The sequence below is a fragment of the Oncorhynchus kisutch genome, linkage group LG6 (assembly GCF_002021735.2).
Source record: "Oncorhynchus kisutch isolate 150728-3 linkage group LG6, Okis_V2, whole genome shotgun sequence".
Classification (NCBI taxonomy): domain Eukaryota; kingdom Metazoa; phylum Chordata; class Actinopteri; order Salmoniformes; family Salmonidae; genus Oncorhynchus; species Oncorhynchus kisutch.
This window is the reverse complement of record NC_034179.2, coordinates 77781777-77802359: the sequence shown is the minus strand read 5'-3', so window position 1 is coordinate 77802359 and position 20583 is coordinate 77781777. Positions and strand designations below refer to the sequence as shown.

Below are 20583 nucleotides of genomic sequence, written 5' to 3'. Positions count from 1 at the left end.
CCTGTTTCGACAGACACTTTTAAAGCTATACCGTCAAAATTTGACAATTATTTAAATAATTTTATTTGACCTAATATAGGCTTACATTTTTTACATGCAGCCCTAAACATCATATCATTGAATAACATCATATTTTATTATTAGAGAAATGCTAACCAGCCAAACTAAAATGACCCTAATTTTGTAAAAGGTTCTGAACATAATTTAACCCACACATCATCTACACAATCAACAACATTTTGAATTAAATGGTTTTCCTGCTGAAAGATGCAATCAAGTCCACTACGCATTTAGGCCTACTATAGTTTTACATTTTTTTAAATGCAGCTATATTTCCATTGATTAAAAATATACGCTATGCAATCATCAGTTGTTAAAGGCATCAATTACAGATCTTCAATTGTGCCAACATTGTCAGGTCAGTGACGCAAAGGCATATAAGAAAATGACTGAGTTAAATATATTGTTTTAAATATTTCCCTTTATTTCTTTCCGAATGTAAAAGGAAACTCGTCAGTTAAATATTTGCATTTCAATTGACAAATGTAATTTCATACATTAGACAGTAAAAAGCAAGATGCTATGAAACATGTAATCAATGCAAGGCATACATCTACAGCATTCTTAAGAACTCTTCAAATAGGCCTAGATCAACAAGAAAGTCCATCCAATTACCATTTGCCAAATAACTTTTTCCACAAGAGCGTCAAAAATATCTATCACCTGAGATACAAATTAAAAATGTAAAGTCTGAAACACAACTAAAATATTCACAAGCACTGATCATTTAGCCAGGTCAGAGGTGCTGCGCTGGGTTTGTAATTTCTGATATTCTTGATGTAAACTGGCGAGATGTGGTGACGCCGTGGAGTGGAACAGCGCAGGGGACGCGTAGGGAGCGCAGGAGGTCAAAGCGGAAGAAAAGGTGGCACAGCGGCTCGGATTGAAGGACCCGATAGTGACAGGCTGCTGTGATTGAAGAAAAGCCTTGGCAGCGAAAGTGTTCCGGGTAAACAGGCTCGACAAAGCCGGTAGCAGGCAGCTAACAGGTGGGATGGTGGGCGCGCATGACGAGTGTGCATGGTGATGGAAGCCGAACGGATATATCTCCAAACTGGGTAGCTGAAGACCCGCTGTGCCAAGTCCATAAGTACTATACAAGTTGTGAAAGCCACTGGGCTCAAGGGGTTGCTCCTTGAGCACCCCGAAACGAAAATGCTGGCGTTTGAACCTCTTCCTTCGACGCAGAAAGCTCCCATTCTCAAACATGTCCGAAGAATTGGGGTCCAGCGTCCAGTAGTTTCCCTTCCCTGGATTACCAGGCTCCCGGGGCATTTTGACAAAGCAGTCATTGAGCGAAAGGTTGTGTCTGATGGAATTCTGCCAGGCAGGGAACTTCTCACGATAATAAACGAATCGGTGGCTGATAAAGTCACATATCTCGCTGAGGGTAAGACGCTTTTTGGGGCTTTGTAATATGGCCATTGTTATCAAAGCGATGTAGGAGTACGGAGGCTTTACCGACGCCGGGCTTTTACTTGCTGCTGGAGGACGCTTCGATGTGGGTGAGTAGTCGTCCCTATCCTCGTCCTGCCCGCTCGAAGACAAAAAAGTGTCAGGTTCATGCTCTGCGCTTCTCGCCTCTTCCAAAGGTAAGGACACGAGATGCTCATCTCCGTTATCCCTGAGTCCCTCTCCCACTACGTCAATAACAAAATCTTCCATGGGCTCCAAGTCCAATGTCATAGTCCACGGGCAGAGCCAAAACCACCTGCCCCAACAGGTGGGAAAGGGTCAGTTCTTTGAAAGGGATAGATGCTCACGCGCAAGGCTTTGCCCTCTCCATTCACAAAAAAAACAAGCTTAAAATATGTGCGCTCTGCCCCCTCTCACGTTAGTTATTCAAGAGAAAAAAAACAATCCTTCAAAAAATCCAAAGCCTTTTTATCTCCAAACAAACATGAAATGGAACAACTTTCTCGCCTTAAACGGAGAAAAGGGAGGCTGAGAAAGTTATGAAGCACCGTGAGACTTCCAAGATGTCCAGCATCCTCTCTCGTTGGTTTCCTGTTGGAACTGTAACCGTATTGGATCAGGTGACTGTGATGTCATGGTTATGATCGAGGAGAAGCTCTTAACCAATCGAAACAAGGCAATCGGTACCAAAGTACCAACCGTTACCTATCATCATCCCATCACTCCAAAATCAACATCATATTTCAAATTCCATTCAGTAAATTACCTTTCGTTTAATAAGTGACAACTATAATATCAATATGGTGGGGGAAAATGATGTTATCCTATTAGACCAAGGCCTACTTGTAGATGGCTATTCGAAATATCAAATATATGGAGGAGTAGACATATAGCCGCCCTAGATCATCTGAACTATCACCACATCAATAACACATTTTCAAAAAGAAAATGGCCTATAATTGTAATTTCGTGAAGCGCCAAAAACAAAGATAACTCAGTATACGCTTTTTTTCTGAATAAATAATAATGTCCTACTAAAGGGCGCTTCGAACATTTTTCTTATAATATTTTAGCAACATATGCCCATGTGCAAAACATGGAGGAGAGTATGAATGAAAGGCTACACAATAAAAATGTGCCTAAAGCCTCCATCACACCGACAGCTTTATTGTGTTTTGGTACACCAAAAGTACATTCATTTCCAATGGAACGCTGCATTTGGCTTGCAGCATTGTGTTACAGAGGCAGTTGCAGTGCGTTCTGTGTGGTGCATATGTTGGATTAATCGAACATGTGCATCTTATTGTATGCATAGACTGCTTGACAGAAACAGTAGCAGATGGTGAATGTTGAACTTTTGTTGCACACATATCCAGATGATACTGCGTACATTTTGCTTATACACTATAGGTGTGATCGAGGCTTAAATTCTAACATTTTGCACAAATGGCACCGACTAAACAACTATAATATAGGGAAGCGTGTTGAGTTAGAAATGTTGAAAATACGAAGTTAGACATGAAGTTTAATCAAATCAAATGAGGAATCATTTTTATTAGGTTAATGCTTCTTTCAAGAAATGATGTGCTTTGGATAAAGGCATAATGGTTGTGAAAATATCACTTCATATACTACAGCCAGAGGCCCACATTCAAAATTCTGCAATAATTGAAAGGCTAGATTAAATCAATCAATCTAGATCGATCAAAAATACACGTGGTAGGCCTATTCGTTTTAGCCAAGGTAAATGAGACAAATCAAAGGAGAGTGAAGATTAACAATAATTGTGTTGATAGTGGGGACTTGCAGTGACGGAAGAGAAGTATGAGCAAACTCCATAATCTATATCTATAGTGGCAAAAACAATTGTTGGACCAGTAGGCCTAAGGGTCACCTTCAGAAGGTGTCTATCCCTATAGATAGAGAATTTACGGCGCCTTGCAACTTTTACCATTTATAGAGGGAAATGTGGCATATAGAAATGTATAGTAGCCTAATTATGCTAATAACATGCTGCTATTATAATAGCAACAGGAATAATATTCGAGCATATTGAAACTAGGCTACTATGCCAATTAAATGTAGCAGTTAGCCTACTTGTAATTTCGTGATAGGCATATGACTAGATCTGGCTAAGGCTTGCTGACATTATTTTTCCTCCATGAGAAGCCTATTTAGCGAGAGGTAACATAACGGTCATAATGTCAGAAATTACACACTGAGAAAAATGTAATTGATATGCCTTATTTCTCATGAACAAGGAAACCATCGGCCTGCTACTCAATTGAAAACACACACCTTCAAATATATAACAGTCCGTAATGACACTGTTAAATTGTATTTTATATAGGCCTAATAGCCAACTGAGAATAAACTGGTATTATGCTGAAAGTAATAGATTTGCACTTGCCAATCCATAAAAGGAATGCCAGAAGCGGGGGGCACGTTTGTATTGTTCGAAGGCCCTGGGTTGTTTGTGTTTAATGATTTAGTTCTTTGTTGGGATTTCCACATTTCCTATTGATACCCCAGGGCAACGGGCGACTGGGCTGGTGTGGGTGGGCTACGTTACCGAAAAAGCTGCAGATGATTTGCCAAATTCATCACGCATGTCTTCAGATTGGAAACAGGTCCAATGCCGTGGCGGAAAAACACGTTGTGTGGTTTCAATAACGAAAACGGATAATAATAGAAATTCGTCAGAATTTCCACAGATATGGCGCTAAAATGACAATAGCTGACATTATTACATTATTCTTTTCTCGTTGAACTGCCTCGTTGAGAAACTAGAGATGAAAATGATCAAACCAACAAAGGCCCTATACTGAGATAGCGTATTGGCTAAGTGACAGTTCATTATAAGAAACAATTGAAAGTTAACGCCCCATCCGATATTGTTATTAGATGCGACATAAAAGATGATGCTGTCGCGTAAAAGTTGTAGTGTATCGTCATATCACATCGTAAATTATATTTAAAGCAGCTTAGTCCTACAGATAAATAGAGCTAAACCCAAGTTAAATTCCCCTGCTGATTAACTTTCTAGTCATTTGAAGTATAGGCGTTCCATTAATTTGTTCTTCAGACCCCAGACTCTCTCTCACTCACAAACACACACGCACACAGTAAATCATTTAAAACTATTATTCTTCAGACATTCGTCTACATATTTCTGTTAACAATTCTGTCAAAATATCCCTTCAATTTGTAAGCCTAATCAAACTGAAAACAAAACATATAGACTAACAAATGCTTTTTATTAGGAAATATTGACTAGCACTTCAAAGACTGAGGATGTTTTCTGTCAATTTCACATAAACACCTCTTCAGGTTTATCCACTTAAAACCTTGGCAGTGCAGTGTGGAATGACTCAGGCATTATGTGAGAGGCATTGTATATCATTAATTACTAGTTCATCCACATTTAAGGAACTGCTGAGCCAAACAATAGTGATGTAAGAAACGAAATAACGGGAAGTGTGTGCATATGTATTATTCTGTGAATGAGTGAGTGTGTATGCTTGACTCACTCTCAGCATTTAGGAGGGATCCAGAAGAGGTTGGAATCTCATAAATCATCAGGTCAGTACGTGTTGCTTTACGAGAGTTTTCACCATCGCCTTGATCTGATGTCATTTGTGTGTGCTATTACATTTACTCCCCATGCCTTCAGTTTCAAATAGCTTTTGGCAAATAAACAAATATTACATCTCTATGAAGGAGCTAATTTCCAAGGAGTCTACGTCAAACTACATGTAAACTACAGAGGACCAAAGCAATTTCTATTTTAGAATACCTAGTCATGTTGCGTGTCCAGGAGAGACTTTTCTCCAAAAGCGGGCATGACGCCATCTTGTGGCAAACATGAAAAATCACACCACATTCAAAAATATAAGACGTCATCAATTACCACTTAGAGCAGGGATGGGCAACTGGCTGTCCCACCCTTATGTAGGTCCGTGTACCAATAAAAAAAATAGCAATAATAATAACTATATATATATATATATATATATATATATATATATATATATATATATATATATATATATATATATATATATATATATATATATATATATATATAATACTCATTCCAGGGTTTTTCTTTATTTTTACTATTTTCCAATTTGTAGAAAGACATCAAAACTATTAAATAACACACGTTGAATCATGTAGTAACCAAAAAAGAGTTAAACAAATTAAATATATTTTACATTTGAGATTCTTCAAAAGTAGCCACCCTTTGCCTTGATGACAGCTTTGCACTCTATTGGCATTCTCTCAACCAGCTTCATGAGGTAGTCATCTGGAATGCATTTCCATTAACAGGTGTGCCTTTGTTAAAAGTTCATTTGTGGAATTTCTTTCCTTCTTAATGTCTTTGAGCCAATCAGTTGTGTGGTGACAAGGTAGGGGTGGTATACAGAAGATAGCCCTATTTGGTAAAAGACCAAGTCCATATTATGGCGAGAACAACTCAAATACGCAAAGAGAAATGACAGTCCGTCATTACTTTAAGACATGAAGGTCAGTCAATCTGGAACATTTCAAGAATAAAATTAAAACATCAAGCGCTATGATGAAACTGGCTCTCATGAGGACCACCACAGGAAAGGAATACACAGATTTATCTCTGCTGCAGAGGATACGTTCATTAGAGTTACCAGCCTCAGAAATTGCAGCCCAAATAAATGCTTCACAGAGTTCAAGTAACAGACACATCTCAACATGAACTGTTCAGAGGAGACTGAGTGAATCAGGCCTTCATGATCGAATTGCTGCCAAGGAACCACTACTAAAGGACACACATAATAAGAAGAGACTTGCTTGGGCCAAGAAACATGAGCAATGGACATTAGCTTTTCCAGCGCTAGTACTACAGTCGATATGCTGATAGAATTTAGGTAGCCTTTTCCTCAAATTTGCTTTGTTAAAATCCCCAGCTACAATGAATCAGGATATATGGTTTCCAGTTTGCATAAACTCCAGCGAAGTTCCTTGGGGGTCGTCGTGGTATCGGCTTGAGGGGGGATATACGAGGATGTGATAATATGGTCGGCATTTGTTTGTAAGGTATTCTAGGTTGGGTGAACAAAAGGACTTGAGTTCCTGTATGTTATTACAATTACACCATGAGCCGTTAATCATGAAACATACACCCCCGCCCGTCTTCTTCCCGGAGAGGTGTTTATTCCTGTCGGCGCGATGAACTGAGAATCCAGATGTCTGGTCCGACTCCGACAGTATCTTGTCAACTTTGTTATGCTGGGATTGAACATTAGTGAGTAATATACTCGGAAGCAGTTGGTGGTGTGCGCGGCTCCTAAGTCAGACTAGAAGACCACTTCGAGTCCCTCTTTTTCGCCGTCATTGTTTTGGATCGGCCTCTGGAATAAGTTCAATTGCCCTGGGTGGTGCGAACAAAGGATCCGCTTCGGGAAAGTCGTATTCCTGGTCGTAATGCTGGTAGTGCTGGTGAGTTACCGCCAATCTGATATCCAAAAGTTATTCCGGTAAAATAAAAATTTCTGGGCTAACAAATGTTTGGTTACTACATGATTCCATATGTGTTATTTCATAGTTTTGATGTCTTCACTATTATTCTACAATGCAGAAAATAATAAAGATGAAGAAAAACACTGGAATGAGTAGGCGTGCCCAAACTTTTGACTGGTACTGTATATATGGCAGAATAACAGGAAATTAACTTTGGGTATGCAGACCCACTAGCCACTGCAGCCCCTCACGAGTTCGGATTTGTTTGTGGCCCCCACCCTATCAAATTTGCCCATCCTGACTTAGAGCAATTTATTCATAATTTACCACTTAGAGTAATAGAGCAATCCAACATACTGTTTCTGTTGACTAATACAATAAACTCAGAAATGTGCTGGATAAAAATGTGTACTCTACATTCTACTGTACATTTATTTGTTAAATATATAACAGCAGTCTCTGCCATTAAATAGAATAATGCAAATAATATACCAACATTATCTAAAATGGATTAAATACATTTGTGCATATGTTGGTTCACACCTACAGTACATCAACATGGCTAGTTTATAGCAGAAGTAATTTGATGGGGACAAACAGCACCCTGGACATATGATCAGGACCGGCCCTAGCTTGCCTGGTAGTTTTAAAGCAAGTTTTCTGCAATTCTACACATTTTCCACATGTCAGAGAGAACACATTTTGTGCAATTCTACTCATTTTACTATGAGGCAGACAGACATTTTTATCACAAATGTCATGCAATTCTATTAATTTTGCCATGGTGCTAATACCCTGCAATTCTACACATTTTCCATTGGGTGGAGAGAATCATATCAGTTTTTATTTCCTGCAATTCTACACATTTTTGCATGACAAAATCAATGGGGGCCCCTTGAAGAACATGGCCCACACGTTTAGATAGCTAGCTAGACACACTTTCCAATCTAAAAAATGTTAGCTGACATGGGCTACAGTAGTTGAGTGACCATGTCAGTGACTGACATAACAATAGAAAAACTGCTGATGCAGTATATATATATATATATATATATATATATATATATATATATATAGTGCCTTGCGAAAATATTCGGCCCCCTTGAACTTTGCGACCTTTTGCCACATTTCAGGCTTCAAACATAAAGATATAAAACTGTATTTTTTTGTGAAGAATCAACAACAAGTGGGACACAATCATGAAGTGGAATGACATTTATTGGATATTTCAAACTTTTTTAACAAATCAACAACTGAAAAATTGGGGGTGCAAAATTATTCAGCCCCCTTAAGTTAATACTTTGTAGCGCCAACCTTTGCTGCGATTACAGCTGTAAGTCGCTTGGAGTATGTCTCTATCAGTTTTGCACATCGAGAGACTGAAATTTTTTCCCATTCCTCCTTGCAAAACAGCTCGATCTCAGTGAGGTTGGATGGAGAGCATTTGTGAACAACAGTTTTCAGTTCTTTCCACAGATTCTCGATTGGATTCAGGTCTGGACTTTGACTTGGCCATTCTAACTCCTGGATATGTTTATTTTTAACCATCTTCCCTGTCCCTGCTGAAGAAAAGCAGGCCCAAACCATGATGCTGCCACCACCATGTTTGACGGTGGGGATGGTGTGTTCAGGGTGATGAGCTGTGTTGCTTTTACGCCAAACATAACGTTTCGCATTGTTGCCAAAAAGTTCAATTTTGGTTTCATCTGACCAGAGCACCTTCTTCCACATGTTTGGTGTGTCTCCCAGGTGGCTTGTGGCAAACTTTAAATGACACTTTTTATGGATATCTTTAAGAAATGGCTTTCTTCTTGACACTCTTCCATAAAGGCCAGATTTGTGCAATATACGACTGATTGTTGTCCTATGGACAGAGTCTCCCACCTCAGCTGTAGATCTCTGCAGTTCATCCAGAGTGATCATGGGCCTCTTGGCTGCATCTCTGATCAGTCGTCTCCTTGTATGAGCTGAAAGTTTAGAGGGACGGCCAGGTCTTGGTAGATTTGCAGTGGTCTGATACTCCTTCCATTTCAATATTATCGCTTGCACAGTGCTCCTTGGGATGTTTAAAGCTTGGGAAATCTTTTTGTATCCAAATCCGGCTTTAAACTTCTTCACAACAGTATCTCGGACCTGCCTGGTGTGTTCCTTGTTCTTCATGATGCTCTCTGCGCTTTTAACGGACCTCTGAGACTATCACAGTGCAGGTGCATTTATACGGAGACTTGATTACACACAGGTGGATTGTATTTATCATCATTAGTGATTTAGGTCAACATTGGATCATTCAGAGATCCTCACTGAACTTCTGGAGAGAGTTTGCTGCACTGAAAGTAAAGGGGCTGAATAATTTTGCACGCCCAATTTTTCAGTTTTTGATTTGTTAAAAAAGTTTGAAATATCCAATAAATGTCGTTCCACTTTATGATTGTGTCCCACTTGTTGATTCTTCACAAAAAAATACAGTTTTATATCTTTATGTTTGAAGCCTGAAATGTGGCAAAAGGTCGCAAAGTTCAAGGGGGCCGAATACTTTCGCAAGGCACTGTACATGTACAATTACATAGATACAGACACATTACAGAGATAGAGACCAAAAATGTCTGCACCTCCAGATGAGTATGAGGGGGCATTTTATGTACAGTTCTTACAAGCTTGTTTGGCAGGTATCTTATTATTTAGATGTTTGGAGCTGCTGGTAAACCACGATGTGCAGACATTTGAGATGTCCGGACATTTGAGAAATTTCATAGACATCCATATGCATTCAGATTCAACCTGGCGCAGGTCGGATCTGTTGGTCCCCATGTAACAGTATAGCTACCGTCCCTCTCCTTGCCCCGAACCAGGGACCCTCTGGACACAAAGACAACAGTCACCCTTGAAGCATTGTTACACATTACTCCACAAAAGCCGCAGCCACAGCAAGGGAAACAACTACTTCAAGGTCTCAGAGCGAATGACATCACCGATTGAAATGATATTAGCACCACACCGCTAACTAGCTAGCCATTTCACACCGTGTGACGTAGAAGTCCGTCACTGGCCGCGGGCAGCATTTGGTTCTTTAAAACCTGTTAAGGCTATGGCAGAATACTGCCCCCGTTGGAGAAATGCGTGCCCATAGTAAACTGACAAAAAATCTGTAAAAAATTGCTAATATATGCATATAATAAATATTATTGAATAGAAAACACTCTAAAGCTTCTAAAACCGTTCAAATTATGTCTCTATGTAAAGAAGAACTCACAGGGCATCCATTCTTCCAAACTCTTTCTGTCATCAGAAAAGTTGGCCCAACTTTGACGTCATCGCCCCCACCCTTCCCAACCAGCTACAGATCTGGAAACAGTTTCTATCTCTTCAGCGCGATGTCCTCTTTCAATGGGGCGCGTCATTGTGAAGATTGCGCGCTCCCTCACCCTTTGGCGGGGCAAAACCCTCCGATCACGCAATAATACGTACGCTCGTCTGCAATTTCTCTCTCTTTGTTCCAAGATCCACCAAACGACGTAGGCTTCTCCTTTCGAGCTTACATCTTTTATATATGATTAAAACATGTTTTAGCTCGAATCTGAACTTAGTTTGACCAGTTTAGTCGACATATAATATGTAATTTTGAAGTTTCGATGCGCAACCCATAGATTTTTGAGTGCTTTTCAGCCGAAATTAGTCTCGTTTGATAACCCAAAGACACACATTTGAAAGGCAAACGCTGGTTTTGGTAAGTATGACTTCTTCCACGACTTCTGATCGAACAACGGCTAAGGTAAGGTAATATTTATGTGGTTATGTGTTTCTGTGGACTCCGAAATAGCGAAGCCATATTGCTAATCTATGAGCGCCGTCTCATATTATTGACAAGTGAACGAATTCTGTAACGTTAAAAATAAATGTAACACAGCTGTTTTATTAAGAAGAAGTGTATCTTTCGAACTATATGTAGAACATGTATATTTAGTCAACGTTTATGATGTGTATTTCTGTTATCTGGCAGAGTTATCATAATTTCTCCGGGCATTGTTGTAGCATTTTTTGACCATGACCTTCTATGTAAACCGTGATTTATGGATATAATTTGCATATTATTGAAAAAAACATAAATGTACTGTAACATGTCCTATTCCTGTCATCTGATGAAGATTTTCAAAAGGTTAGTGAATTATTTTTCTTTTAATCCTGCTTTTGTGATTGCATCTATTGTTCTACAAAATGGCTATGTAAATTAGCCTATCTTTGGTGGTGGTTTGACATAAATATGTGCTATGTTTTCGCGGGAAAACATTTTAGAAATCTGACTTGGTGGCTAGATGAACAAGGTGTTTATCTTTCATTTGAGCTATTGGACTTGTTAATGTGTGGAGGTTAAATATTTCAAAGAATATTTTTGCGTTCTGTGCGCCACTGTGTCAGTTGAGCAGTGGGGGAGGGTACCCCTAGAGGTACGTGTGGGGCCATGTAGTTTAACGCACACACATATTCATCACTCCTCCCTGCGCCATTATACCATAAGTTAACAATGTGGGTCGACACACAATTTAACTTCTGTCTTGGTGCATGCATTTCACACTTGTCAATGTTCATATTTGAGAGATACAATAATAATTATTATACTTATCAATGTTGTGGATGTTTGTTCTGTTCCTCTCTCTCCATCTCTGTAGCTTCTGGGTATGCTGGAAAAGGACCCGAGCTAAGGGAATTGGGTTGGCTTTATAGTGCCTGTCCCAAATGGCTCATTACTGCATATGGGCATATTGAAAGATATTGTCAGTAATGTTGTAAATGTTATGTTGTGATATTGTTTAAAACCGTGTTGCAATGTATATCCTTTAGTATGTTTAGTTCATGGAAAATGTAGGTTTGTATTGTTAATTGATTAATTAATTAGGGTTAATTGTTCTGAGGGGAGGGGCTAGCCCTACAAAAGGAGCCTCTCTCCAGTCTCTAAGGGGGATTTTTTGGATTGAGCTGTGGATGGGGCAGCATTGTTGTTAAGCTGTCCCATAAGGTAGACGTTGATGGCAGTACTGTTTTCTGTTCCGGAATCACTTGTAAATAAACACCTTTGCACAGAAGAACTTTTGCGGTTCTGCCATCTTTTTATTTTTATAGAGGTTAGGTTATCTAGTTTAGCCATCTGGCCTACTCTACGTGACACACCGGCTACACCCACTTGGCTGGGTGTAACTGCCTCCACTCTTCTGGGAAGGCTTTCCACTAGATGTTGGAACATTTCTGCCTGGACTTGCTTCCATTCAGCCACAAGAGCATTAGTGATGTCGGGCACTGATGTCAGGCGATTAGGCCTGGCTCGCAGTCAGCGTTCCAATTCATCCCAAAGGTGTTCGATTGGGTTGAGGTAAGGGCTCTGTGCAGGCCAGTCAAGTTCTTCCACACCAATCTCGGTAAACCATTTCTCTATGGACCTCGCTTTGTGCATGGGGCCATTGTCATGCTGAAACAGGAAAGGGCCTTCCCCAAACTTTTGCCACAAAGTTGGAAGCACAGAATCATCTAGAATGTCATTGTATGCTTGTAGCATTATGATTTCCCTTCACTGGAACTAAGGAGCCTAGCCTGAACCATGAAAAACAGCCCCAGACCATTATTCCTCCCCCCACCAAACTTTATAGTTGGCACTATGCATTGGGGCAGGTAGGGTTCTCCTGGCATCCCCCAAACCCAGATTCGTCCGTCGAACTGCCAGATGGTGAAGCGTGATTCATCACTCCAGAGAATGTTTTTCCACTGCTCCAGAGTCCAATGGCGGCAAGCTTTACATCACTCAAGTTGACACTTGGCATTGCGCATGGTGATCTTAGATTTGTGTGTTGGTGCTTGATCATGGAAACCCATTTCATGAAGCTCCCGACGAACAGTTATTGTGCTGACGCTGCTTCCAGAGCCAGTTTGGAACTCTGTAGTGACTGGTGCAACCGAGGATAGATGATTTTACACGGCCTACCACTTCGCAGCTGAGCCGTTGTTGCTCCTTGACGTTTCCACTCCACAATAACAGCACTTACAGTTGACCGGGGTAGCGCTAACAGGGCAGAAATCTGACAAAATAACTTGTTGGAAAGGTGGCATCCTATGACGCTGCCACGTTGAAAGTCACTGAGCTCTTCAGTAAGGCCATTCTACTGCCAATGTTTCTCTATGGAGATTGCATGGCTGTGTGCTCGATGTTATACACCTGTCAGCAACGGGCATGGCTGAAATAGCCAAATCCACTAATTTGAAGGGGTGTCCACATACTTTTGTATATTGTCACACCCTGATTGTTTCACCTGTCTTTGTGCTTGTCTCCACCTCCCCTCCAGGTGTCTCCCATCTTCCCCATTATCCCTTGAGCATTCATACCTGTGTTCTCTGTTTGTCTGTTGCCAGTTCGTCTTATCTTGTCAGGTCTTACCAGCGTGCTTTCCCGTTTTCCTGTTTCTCAAGTGTTTGTTTCCTCGTATTCCCGGTTCTGACCATTCTGCCTGCCCTGACCCTCAGCCTACCAGCCGTTCTGTACCTTCCTGACTCTGACCTGATTACAAACCTCTGCCTGCACTCGACCTGACCTTTGCCCCGTGTTGTAATAAATAATTGAGAACTGTACTATCCGACGCCATTGCAGCCTGAATGGAGAATGTTTTATGTACAAATATATAAAGGAAGAGAAGCTTAGGCCTAACCCCAGAAAGATAGAGAGAGAGAGAGATTTGCTGGTGGCATGCTACAACACCTACATGCATTTCTTTATGTCAAATGGCTCCTGCGTCATCTATACAGATAGAGACGTACAAAAGGAGGCTAATTCGTACATTTTTGATCAGAATATTTACTAAGATAAGCATTACATTGTTCGATTATAGGAGTAACTCTGGTCGCCCTGAAACAGACTTCCTCACCTCAAGTTCACCTGTCTGAGTCAGTTGGAGGGTCGGGTCGGGAGAGCTGGGGCGATCTGCCTTCATATCATAGGCCTGCAGCAGCTAAAGCTTAACAATAACCACACCATACCAAACCTTCACAAACGTTTCTAAACTTTATTAGGGTAATATAAAAAGGTAAGTCAAGCTATTGTTTATAGGGAAAATACGAACAGAAGAGTGAATGTAAACCAAGGAAAATACGAACAGAAGAGTGAATGTAAACCAAGGAAAATACGAACAGAAGAGTGAATGTAAACCAAGGCAAATACGCACTACCCTACCTTGTATCCAATAAAAAAAAACACAACCCTCCCCCAGTAAATTTAGATCTGTCCCTATAGTGTCCAACTTTCAACTGTTGCAGATGCATGTTGCTGACTTCACTCTTTGCCTATTGTGTCACGCCCTGGTCAAAGTATTTTGTGTTTATCTTTATGTATTTGGTCAGGCCAGGGTGTGGCATGGGGTTTTTGCAATTGTGGTGTGTTTGTCTTGGGGTTTTGGTGGTGGTATTGGGATTGTTGCTTAGTGGGTTATCTAGCAAAGTCTATGGCTGTCTGGAGTGGTTCTCAATCAGAGGCAGGTGCTTATCGTTGTCTCTGATTGGGAACCATATTTAGGCAGCCATATTCTTTGAGTTTGTCGTGGGTGATTGTCCTATTTGTCCTTAGTGTCTTTGTTCCTGTCGCATTGTTAGTTGACACAAGTATAGGCTGTTTCGGTTTTCATTACGTTTATTGTTTTGTAGTGTTTATTCATTGTTACGTTTGTTTGATTAAACATGGATCGAAATCTACACGCTGCAGTTTGGTCCGACTCTCCTTCACCACAACTAGAAAACCGTTACATATTGTCTACAGTCAGTTGCTTTTGTCTTAAACGAGCCCTCTGTTATCAGTTACTGAGTTTTCCCAGTGAGGTCACTTTAAGGTCAGAAAAAAAATGAATTTCCCTACTTACAGCATTGCAGCAAAATCTATGAACTAAACTCAGCAAAAAGAAACATCCTCTCACTGTCAACTGCGTTTATTTTTAGCAAACTTAACATGTGTATATTTGTAAATATTTGTATGAACATAACAAGATTCAACAACTGAGACATAAACAAGTTCCACAGACACGTGACTAACAGAAATGGAATAATGTGTTTCTGGTGTGGCCACCAGCTGCATTAAGTACTGCAGTGCATCTCCTCCTCATGGACTGAACCAGATTTGTCAGTTCTTGCTGTGAGATGTTACCCCACTCTTCCACCCAGGCACCTGCAAGTTCCCGGACATTTCTGGCGGGAATGGCCCTAGCCCTCACCCTCCATTCCAACAGGTCCCAGACGTGCTCATTGGGATTGAGATCTGGGCTCTTCGCTGGCCATGGCAGAACACTGACATTCCTGTCTTGCAGGTAATCACACACAGAACGAGCAGTTTGGCTGGTGGCATTGTCATGCTGGAGGGTCATGTCAGGATGAGCCTGCAGGAAGGGTACCACATGAGGGAGGAGGATGTCTTCCCTGTAATGCACAGCGTTGAGATTGCCTGAAATGACATCAAGCTCAGTCCAATGATGCTGTGACACACCGCCCCAGACCATGACGGACCTTCCCCACCCAAATCGATCCAGCTCCAGAGTACAGGCCTCGGTGTAACGCTCATGCCTTCGACGATAAACGCGAATCCGACCATCACCCCTGGTGAGACAAAGCCGCGACTCGTCAGTAAAGATCACTTTTTGCCAGTCTTGTCTGGTCCAGCGACGGTGAGTTTGTGCCCATGGTCGATGTTGTGGCCAGTGATGTCTGGTGAGGACCTGCCTTACAACAGGCCTACAAGCCCTCAGTCCAGCCTTTCTCAGCCAATTGCAGACAGTCTGAGCACTGATGGAGGGATTGTGCTTTCCTGGTGTACCTCGGGCAGTTGTTCTTGCCATCCTGTACCGCAGGTGTGATGTTCGGATGTACCAATCCTGTGCAGGTGTTGTTACACGTGGTCTGCCACTGCGAGGACGATCAGCTGTCCGTCCTGTCTCCCTGTAGCGCTGTCTTAGGTTTCTCACAGTACGGACATTGGAATTTATTGCCCTGGCCACATTTTCAGTCCTCATGCCTCCTTGCAGCATGACTAAGGCACGTTCACGCAGATGAGCAGGGACCCTGGGCATCTTTCTTTTGGTGTTTTTCAGAGTCAGTAGAAAGGCCTCTTTAGTGTCCTAAGTTTTCATAACTTTGACCTTAATTGCCTACCGTCTGTAAGCTGTTCGTGTCTTAACGACTGTTCCACAGGTGCATGTTCCTTAATTGTGTATGGTTCATTGAACAAGCATGGGAAACAGTGTTTACAACCCTTTACAATGAAGATCTGTGAAGGTATTTCGATTTTAAGGAATTATCTTTGAAAGACAGGGTCCTGAAAAAGGGACATTTCTTTTTTTGCTGAGTTTATACAAAATACCCCATCAATCTTATTACATTTCATTTAAAGACACACTTCCTCTCATAGATGGGGCTGAATGGTCATATGTGGTGTGATGTCGTAGTTGTACGGGCCCGATGTGTTGGTTCATGTTGAATTCTTTTCATGTGTGTAGTTCCCACGGCAAGCTCTGGCACCTTGCCTGTCTGGAGGAATGTCATTTCAGTTACTCAATGTTTGCTTATATTGTATTGTTTGTCACTTCCTGTTTTAGTGAATGTAATGTTTATAACAGAACATTATATTTAAAGTGTGGACAGAGATTGTGATATAGACTGAGTATACCAAAGATTAGGAACCCCCCCTTTTGCCCTCAGAACACCCTCAATTAATCGAGGCATAGACTCCTGAAGGTGTCAAGTGTTCCACAGGGATACTGGACCATGTTGACTCCAATGTTTTCCACAGTTGTTTCAAGTTGGCTGGATGTCCTTTGGGTGGTGGACAATTATTGAAACACACAGGAAACTGTTGAGTGTGAAAAACCCAGCAGTGTTGCAGTTCTTGACACAAATTGGTGTGCCTTGCATCTATAACCATACCCTGTTCAAAGACACTTAAATCTTTTGTCTTGCCCATTCACACTCTGAATGGCACACACACGCAATCCATGTCTCAATTGTCTCAAGGCTTAAAAATCCTTCTTTAACCTGTCTCCTCTCCTTCATCTACACTGATTTTAAGTGGATTTATTAAGTGACATCAATAAGGGATCATAGATTTCACCTGGATTCACCTGGTCAATGTATATCATGGAAAGAGCGGGAGTTCTTAATGTTTTCTATACTCTGTGTAAAGCATGCACAGAGATGATGATTTAAAGTGTTATTAGGTAGGCCTATTTTTGTAAATAAAACATCAGTCAGCTTTAGAGGCCCGGGTTGTGTAAAGTAGCCCTACTTACAATAAAATGTAGTTCTTTTAATTAAAGATTATTGAATTTAATTAAATTGGATGAAATTCAAGCATTGTGTTGTCTGCCTGCTTTTCCCTACTATGTCTTCATTGAAACTCCCCATCATACAGTAGGTGAGCGAACATTCAGTATATCATGCCCCTCTCAATGATAGAATAAAATAAATAGGGTCTGTGGCCAGGCTGTCAGGGTAAACTACTGGCCCTCATATCATAGTTAGGTTCAGAAGTTTTGTGGTCTGTTGAGCCTAATCACTGGCGATGATTCTTTGTTGAAACGTTCCATCCTGTGTGACGAATGTCTTGTGACCCAATACGCATATTTCAGCCATTTGTCCACAGCTAGGTTGCATTAGAAATGTTCTATTAGTCGATGTCTAAAATGTGTTAATACAAAGTTGTCAGTGAGCAATATAGCGCTGTGCACTTTACTCATATGAATAGTTTAGAAAATAAATCTGTTTAGTAAAGAATCATCAATGCATTCAAAACTCAAGCGTTTCATAAAATTTCACAACACTTTAACTTGGCATTATTCCATCTGTATGATGTGACAGAGGTTGTTACATGAGAAAGCTGTTGATACATCAAAATCAACAAGCCCTTAACCAACAATGCAGTTTTAAGAAAATAGAGTTAAGAAAATATTTACTCAATAAACTAAAGTAAAAAATAAAATCTATAAATAAGTAACACAATAAAATAACAATGAGGCTATATACAGGGGGTACCGGTATCAAGTCAATGTGTCTTGCTGTCACTCATGAGTTAAAGTGAGAAATTCCCTACCTCAATAAGCCCTCAAAGTCAGCCAAATCCCAGATTTCACAATCTTCCATATGCCACAATGACTCACTCCCAGGACTCGGCTTTAAAACAGCTCTCCCCACAGTGGCAGACAGAGCGGTTTTCTTCTCACAGCGGCAGATTCAAACTCACCACAGACAGAGAAGGAAGGAAAGAAAGAAAGAACTCGCAACTGGACTGAAAAAGAGAGAAAGATATAACAATAAATACTTTACAGTACCTTTTACCAGCTAGATAACAACCTTAGACTTTATTAGAGGATTTCTAGTAGGATCATCTGTAAACCCCAAGATGAGCATCAGAATGTCAGCCAGCCTTGTCGTTGTGCTCCTGGCCCTCCTGACCATTACTGAGGGTGAGTTTATATTATTACCTACATCACTCTGACTCAATGCATTGACACCAATGGACATGAATATAATGGTTATGAGCAGTAGGATTACTATTTACCTTTATTGCACTGTATCTTGTATCTTATTTTACATACAAATACATCTGCATCTCTCTCTATATATATATGAAATATATACTGTATATATACTTTATATATGCCATTCAACACACGCTTTTATCCAGAGCAACTTACAGTCATGCGTGAAAGACTCTCTCTCTTTCCCTCTCTCTAACTAATCAAGTGTGTTTGTCATCACAGTGGATAACTGTGTATTCCTTCTACCGCTGACCCTTGACCTCTTACCTCTTTCAGGGATGAGTCTGAGAGGCATGGGGGCTGACCTGCGATGTCGCTGCATTGAGACGGAGAGCAGACGTATTGGTAAACTCATTAAGAAGGTGGAGATGTTCCCTCCCAGCTCGCACTGCAGAGACACTGAGATCATGTGAGTCCTGCTGCTTCCTGACTATAGTCATATTACACTGGCAAATGCTTACTGTAAAATATGGTTATTATATTATGTTGACATTAAATGTGGTTACTATATAACGTTAACTTAAAAATATATAACTTCAATTAGTCAGCCCTACTCCCTGACTACCATCCAATTTCATTAGCTAATGCTGACAGTAAAATATAGTTTTTACCAAGTTTCATGATTGTCTGACTGTGCTGTGTGTCTGTCCTGCAGTGCCACTCTGAGCAAGAGCGGTCAGGAGATTTGTCTGGATGTCAGCGCTCCTTGGGTCAAGAAGGTCATTGAGAAGATGCTGGCCAAGTAAGTACAATATAAACTCGTACGGCCTAAGGATGTAAACCGACCCGGTAAAACAACACAGATAGGATGACTGTCATTTAAGAGTTTGATTGGACATTATGATGTCATAAATACAGCAAATACAGCATGACTTGCTTCACCTGACAGAAATATGTCTAGGTTCAAGTGCCATTTTCTTAAATTTTCATTTATCCTAAGCTTGGGGGATTTTCTTATCTAGCTTCACAAAAAGTTCTGAATCAACTTGACATTGTTGATTATATTGTAATAACGTAGTCTTTTATTTTCCTCAACAGCAACAAATGAAGAGGGGGAATCATCCCATGAATACTCTGGGATTCTGAACTGTTTACAAGATACAAACCAAATAAGTATTTATAAGATATATAGGCTGAATTCTATCATTTTCTATCCAGGTTGAAATAGAATACTAGATTTAGAGTGGCATGAGACTGTTTTAAGTGAAAAGACAGTCGGTTTCTTATATACAACCAAGTACTATGTACTAAACTTATATTTTATTTGTATTTATAAAGTGTTTTCCTTTCATTGTTATAATCAAATTATGAGATTTACATGCATTCCGGTTGTATTGGAATGATTTCGTAATGAATTAACGTCACATCCTACTTGACCCTCAAACGAATGTATTCATGCAAACCTCAGTATATTTATTGATGCATTTATTTAGTTGTCTATTTATTCATGTTAAACTGTTGGATCATGTTGAAACTTCCAATCTAATTCAATTACAATAAATGTTTAAAAAAAACAACTCTGAAATCCGTCTCTCGCTGTCTCTATTTCCTGTATATAACCATTACTCCACTTCTAAAATGCAATCACAGCTTGCTGTTGCTAGTTAATTTGTCCTGAGATATAAACAAGTTGTTATTTTACCTGAAATACACAAGGTCCTCTACTCCGACAATTAATCCACACATAAAACGGTCAACTGAATCGTTTCTAGTCATCTCTCCTCCTTCTAGGCTTTTTCTTCTCTTGACTTTTTCTTCTCTTGACTTAATATTTATATTATATTTATATTTTTCCTAGCCACCGTGCTTCTACACCTGCATTGCTTGCTGTTTGGGGTTTTAGGCTGGGTTTCTGTACAGCACTTTGAGATATCAGCTGATGTACGAAGGGCTACATAAATACATTTGATTTTTAATTTTAATTTTTGATATTGCGATGGGCAACTTTCATAAATTAGGTGCATTACCGCCACTGATCTTGTTCGTCTTTCAATCACCCATGTGGGTATAACCAATGAGGAGATGACACGTGGGTACCTGCTTCTATAAACCAATGAGGAGA

The 20583-nt window shown here is 40.4% G+C and overlaps 2 protein-coding genes across 2 annotated transcripts; one reads left to right on the top strand and one right to left on the bottom strand.

Annotated features, from left to right (window-relative positions):
* Positions 1-469: 469 nt before the first annotated feature.
* Positions 470-2088, bottom strand: LOC109883094 (forkhead box protein D2). Its single transcript, XM_020475146.2, has one exon. It carries the CDS (start codon positions 1744-1746, stop codon positions 784-786), a length of 963 nt encoding a protein of 320 aa, XP_020330735.1. The 5' UTR covers positions 1747-2088; the 3' UTR covers positions 470-783.
* Positions 2089-17991: 15903 nt separating this feature from the next.
* LOC109883091 (permeability factor 2-like) lies at positions 17992-20045 on the top strand. The gene is made up of 4 exons (XM_020475139.2): positions 17992-18446; positions 18798-18930; positions 19177-19263; positions 19560-20045. The coding sequence occupies exons 1-4, from the start codon at positions 18383-18385 to the stop codon at positions 19567-19569; spliced, it is 294 nt and encodes a 97-aa protein (XP_020330728.1). The 5' UTR covers positions 17992-18382; the 3' UTR covers positions 19570-20045.
* The last annotated feature ends 538 nt before the right edge of the window (positions 20046-20583 follow it).

What these genes read in the sequence shown, in the direction of transcription:
- LOC109883094 (XM_020475146.2), bottom strand. Translation starts at nt 1,746, where the DNA reads ATGACATTGGACTTGGAGCCCATGGAAGATTTTGTTATTGACGTAGTG.
- LOC109883091 (XM_020475139.2), top strand. Translation starts at nt 18,383, where the DNA reads ATGAGCATCAGAATGTCAGCCAGCCTTGTCGTTGTGCTCCTGGCCCTC. An exon ending in CCTCCTGACCATTACTGAGG is followed by an intron (nt 18,447 to 18,797) that starts GTGAGTTTATAT and finishes TACCTCTTTCAG; the next exon opens with GGATGAGTCTGAGAGGCATG. An exon ending in TGCAGAGACACTGAGATCAT is followed by an intron (nt 18,931 to 19,176) that starts GTGAGTCCTGCT and finishes TCTGTCCTGCAG; the next exon opens with TGCCACTCTGAGCAAGAGCG.